The sequence below is a fragment of the Andrographis paniculata genome, unplaced genomic scaffold (assembly GCF_009805555.1).
Source record: "Andrographis paniculata isolate CXL003 unplaced genomic scaffold, ASM980555v1 Contig14END, whole genome shotgun sequence".
Taxonomy (NCBI): domain Eukaryota; kingdom Viridiplantae; phylum Streptophyta; class Magnoliopsida; order Lamiales; family Acanthaceae; genus Andrographis; species Andrographis paniculata.
This window is the reverse complement of record NW_026137424.1, coordinates 1,926,054-1,930,398: the sequence shown is the minus strand read 5'-3', so window position 1 is coordinate 1,930,398 and position 4,345 is coordinate 1,926,054. Positions and strand designations below refer to the sequence as shown.

The window sequence follows — 4,345 nt, the reverse complement described above, 5'->3', positions numbered from 1 at the left end:
TTTATTATGTTAAATAGATAGTTCAAATGATAACCTTCTTTTAGAAAAACAAAAATGAAAAATGATAACCTACTTTTACTTATTTATTAAGTCAATTTAAATGTGATTAAAACCCAACCCTATTTAAATAGGGCATAATATATATATATATATAAATTAATTATTTTTATATTATTAGGTTAAAATAACAATTTTAATTCAAAATTGCTTTGGCTTTTTGCTACCAACTCAGAAAATTACTTCTAATTTTGGATCAAAACCAATACAAACATATGTAAATATAGTTTTTTTACAAAGTCTATTGATATGATATTTGAAATAAAAAATTGTGTAATATAATAAACAAAACATAGATGTTTGATTTGATATTTTTAAAGAAAAAAAATAATTGAAATAGTAAAATCAAAAAATCAAATAAAAAAATAAAATTTTTTTTTTAGAAGCTAATCCAAACAGGTCAAATTTCTAAAATAAGAAATAATTAATTATACTTAATTCTACCCCACACTTTATCCTCCCACGTCATCAAATAAAAAAATAAAATATACATTTATCTCTCTGTCACATCACCTAAAAATCCGTGATGCACCTTGTTTGGAACCGAGGGAGTATGTTGTAATAAATTTATTTTGCTAAAATAACAGGATTAATGTGCCGCGTAAAATTATATCATATATTGTCAAAACATGCCTGCATCGTAAACCACAAATAAAAAGAAGCATCCAAAACAAACTTACTTAAAAGACAAAATGGAACTTGCTTTAATAATCATCTATAAATTCGAAAAACATTCTACTAACAAACATACCTTCTTAGGCCTCCTCATCGACCACATGAACAATCTTAGGAGTCGGCTTCGCCAGCAAGTCCGTGTATTCTTGGAACGGTGATTTGATAAATCTTGTCTCCCTCCAAAAGTCCGGGGTTAGGAACCCGTAAGTCTTCAACAAGCAGTCGAAAGTTGCCTGAACAGATGGAACAAACACGTGATTACAAATCGAACATTTCCAATTGCCTCTTTGACAGATTTAGAAGGTGGATTTGTATTTTAGTTTCTCGGTTTTCCTCTTATGATTTTACTCCTAAGATATAAGATAATCAAATCGAAATAGCCCAAAACACAATTAACATTTTTCACTATGCATAATTTCTATTAAAATTTCGATATTTCACAAAACATCACACCAAAATACCGTTTAAGTGAAAACTCAAATAAAAAACTCATTTCAAACTACAACCAAACAAACATCTAATTCGATTCCTTCCTACACAAAAACCCAATTCAAATTTTTTACCCTACAATCATATATGCACAATTATCATGTTATGGAGATCGACAATTCGGCGCATAATTTGGAAATGGATGTTACGGTGTTTTTAATCATATCACAATCACGATGATCATTGAATACATCAAAAATTACACCAGAATTTACAGACTTATTCATCAAATGGAAGTCAAGAACACAAAAACACGTAAGCACGGAGGATTCCAGGATCATCAAAGATATAATTAATTTCGTAAACTCGAACAAATTCAACAGTTTAGCAGTAATTAGCAAGTAATCCCACAAAGTTCAAATTCAATCGATTACAAACAAGACCAAGATGAATCAACAATCACCTATGAATCAAGCCTTGCACCAAATCCATATATCAAGCTTCTATAATTCGATGCTAATATCAACAAGCAGATCATCAAATCAAATTCAATTTCCAGTTTAATAAGAATTCATGTGGTTGTCAATGAACAGGCCGAATTCAATTCAGTATTTCAAGGTTAGGGCAATAATATAGTTTAACGAATTTACCAAATTGAAATCGAACTCAAAATCCCCCAATTTATAAAACCCTAATATCATCAGTTCATACCACTGAAAAAAATTCGCATACCTTAACAAAATTCCCAAGAGTCTTCGTGGATCCACGGGAAGAAGTGAAAACATCCTCAATTCCGGCGAACTGGAGCACCTTCTTAGGCACACGCGCCGCCACAATTCCGGCGCCACGCGGCGCCGGAACCATACGGACGGTAACGGAGCCACACTTTCCGGTGACCTTGCACGGCACAGTGTGCGGCTTCCCGATCTTGTTCCCCCAATAGCCTCTCCTTACAGGAATCACCGACAGCTTAGCCAATATAATAGATCCACGAATCGCCGTCGCCACTTCCTTCGAGCACTTAACTCCCAAACCGACATGTCCATTGCCGTCTCCGACCACCACAAAAGCTTTGAACCGTGTCCTCTGGCCGGCGCGCGTCTGCTTCTGGACCGGCATGATTTTCATCACCTCGTCCTTAAGCGAGGGCAGCAGAGCGTCGACGATTTGGTACTCCTTGATCGGGAGGGAGTGCAGGTAGATTTGCTCTACAGATTTGATTTTTCCGTCACGGACAAGGCGGCCGAGCTTCGTCACCGGCACCCACTTCTCCTCCTCGCTCTCGCGGCGGGGGCGGCGGCCGCGTCCTCGGCCTCCTCTGTCTCCGCCGCGGCCACGCCCGCCGAATCCGCGCCCGAAACCGCCACGATCGCCGGCTCCTCTGTCCGCCATGGTTGGTGCAGTTGGAGGAAGATAATGCAGAGGGAAATGGAGATTGTGCGTGTGGCGGAGGGTAGAAACCCTAGAATTGAGTCGGACTCCCTTATATACAAAATGGAGATCTGTAAATGGGCTTTAGGGTTTTGTTAAAGCCCAAAATTTAATGGGTTTTTGGATTATCTTAAAATTATTTAATGTTAATACGTTTCTATTTATTTAATTATTATTATTATTATTATCATATATTTTTTCCGTACATTTAATTTATCCATTTTTTCAAAATTTTGTTTATTCTATAATATTTATCGTAATATAATTATATATTTTAATTATATTTTAAAATTAATAATTTATTTTAATTTTAATTAAACTATTTAGTTATTTTACTCTTAATTTATAATTATTTTTTATTAAATTATAATTATTTTACTAATATAATTTTTAATTACTTATTAATTACAATACCTAAAATTTCTTGTTTAAATTAAATGAAAGTTGAGACGCAGATAATATTTTAAATAATCTTTAAGATGTGTTAAATCATTATTACTCACACCCAAACGATAACAACTGTCAATTTGCCGTTATAAAAATAATAATAATAATTATCATTAAAATAATTTCTGATCAAAACAAAATAATTAAAATAAATTGAGTTGGTACCGGCTCATAGGGGTGGGTACAAAATCGAACTGAACTGTCGAACTGCTGAATCGAACTGAACTGAACCGAATTTTCGATTAACCGAGCAAATTCGATTCGAATAGAAAATAATAATTTTATTATTATTATTTTTTATTTATCTTATTAAAAATTATCTTTTCAATTTATTTTCCTTCTGTTTTTTCTTTTATATTTTATTTCTTTTTATCATGTGGGTGATCCTTTATTTTTTGTTCCACAACTACAAATTAATTAAGATTTGACTAGATCTTAAGTGGACCTTTCTGAGCCCGGTCCGGGCTGTGTTTCTTGGGCCGGGTTTATATTAATTTTTTGTTGGGATACACAATATTTGATTTTAAATTGTAAATATTTAAATTAAAATATGTAAAAATTATATTTAATAAAATATACTTCACTTAACATGAATATAATTTTACAAAAATGTAATTTTATATAGTAAAAATAAATAATATATTTATATGCAATATATAAGTATATTTATTTAAAATATAAAATTTTATTTAAAATGAGATTTTTATTTATTTATTTATTTTTAAAGTACAAGGGTTTTAATTCGAATTTTTATTTAAATAGTATTTTAATACTCCCTCCATCCCAGATACCATGTCTGCTACACTGTAGACACGATATTTCAGGAGTATAATTAGTAGATAATTAAGAATGTATTAGTGAAAATAATTATTCTATAATATAAATAATTATAAATTAAGATTAAAGATAACTAATTAGTTTAATTAAAATTAAAAAAAATAAAATTTAAAATTTTAAAATAAGATTAAAGTGTATAATCATTTTCCAAAAAAAAGAAAGTGACATAATATGTGGGACGGACGGCAACGTGGACATGGTATCTGGGACGGAGGGAGTATATTATATAAAATATTGAATTTTTATCTAAAATGTATAAATTGAATAGTGCTGATTTATATTTAAATACCCCGAAGTTTGTGTTTGTAATTGATTTTGATTTTTTTTAATTTAAATTTAATTTAAATACCTAGTCAGTCTTTTAATAAATTATTTATTTTGGTCATTTCCATGTCAAAATATTCTTTTTTTTTTTTTTAAATAATCGTGCATCTACTTAAAATTAAAAATATTCTTACAATTTACAATA

At 30.8% G+C, this 4,345-nt stretch overlaps 1 protein-coding gene across 1 annotated transcript; it reads right to left on the bottom strand.

Annotated features, from left to right (window-relative positions):
* Nucleotides 1-652: 652 nt before the first annotated feature.
* Nucleotides 653-2,632, bottom strand: LOC127259376 (40S ribosomal protein S2-4-like). The gene is made up of 2 exons (XM_051286682.1): nt 1,894-2,632; nt 653-965 (listed from the first exon to the last, which is right to left on the bottom strand). The coding sequence occupies exons 1-2, from the start codon at nt 2,551-2,553 to the stop codon at nt 813-815; spliced, it is 813 nt and encodes a 270-aa protein (XP_051142639.1). The 5' UTR covers nt 2,554-2,632; the 3' UTR covers nt 653-812.
* Nucleotides 2,633-4,345: the final 1,713 nt, after the last annotated feature.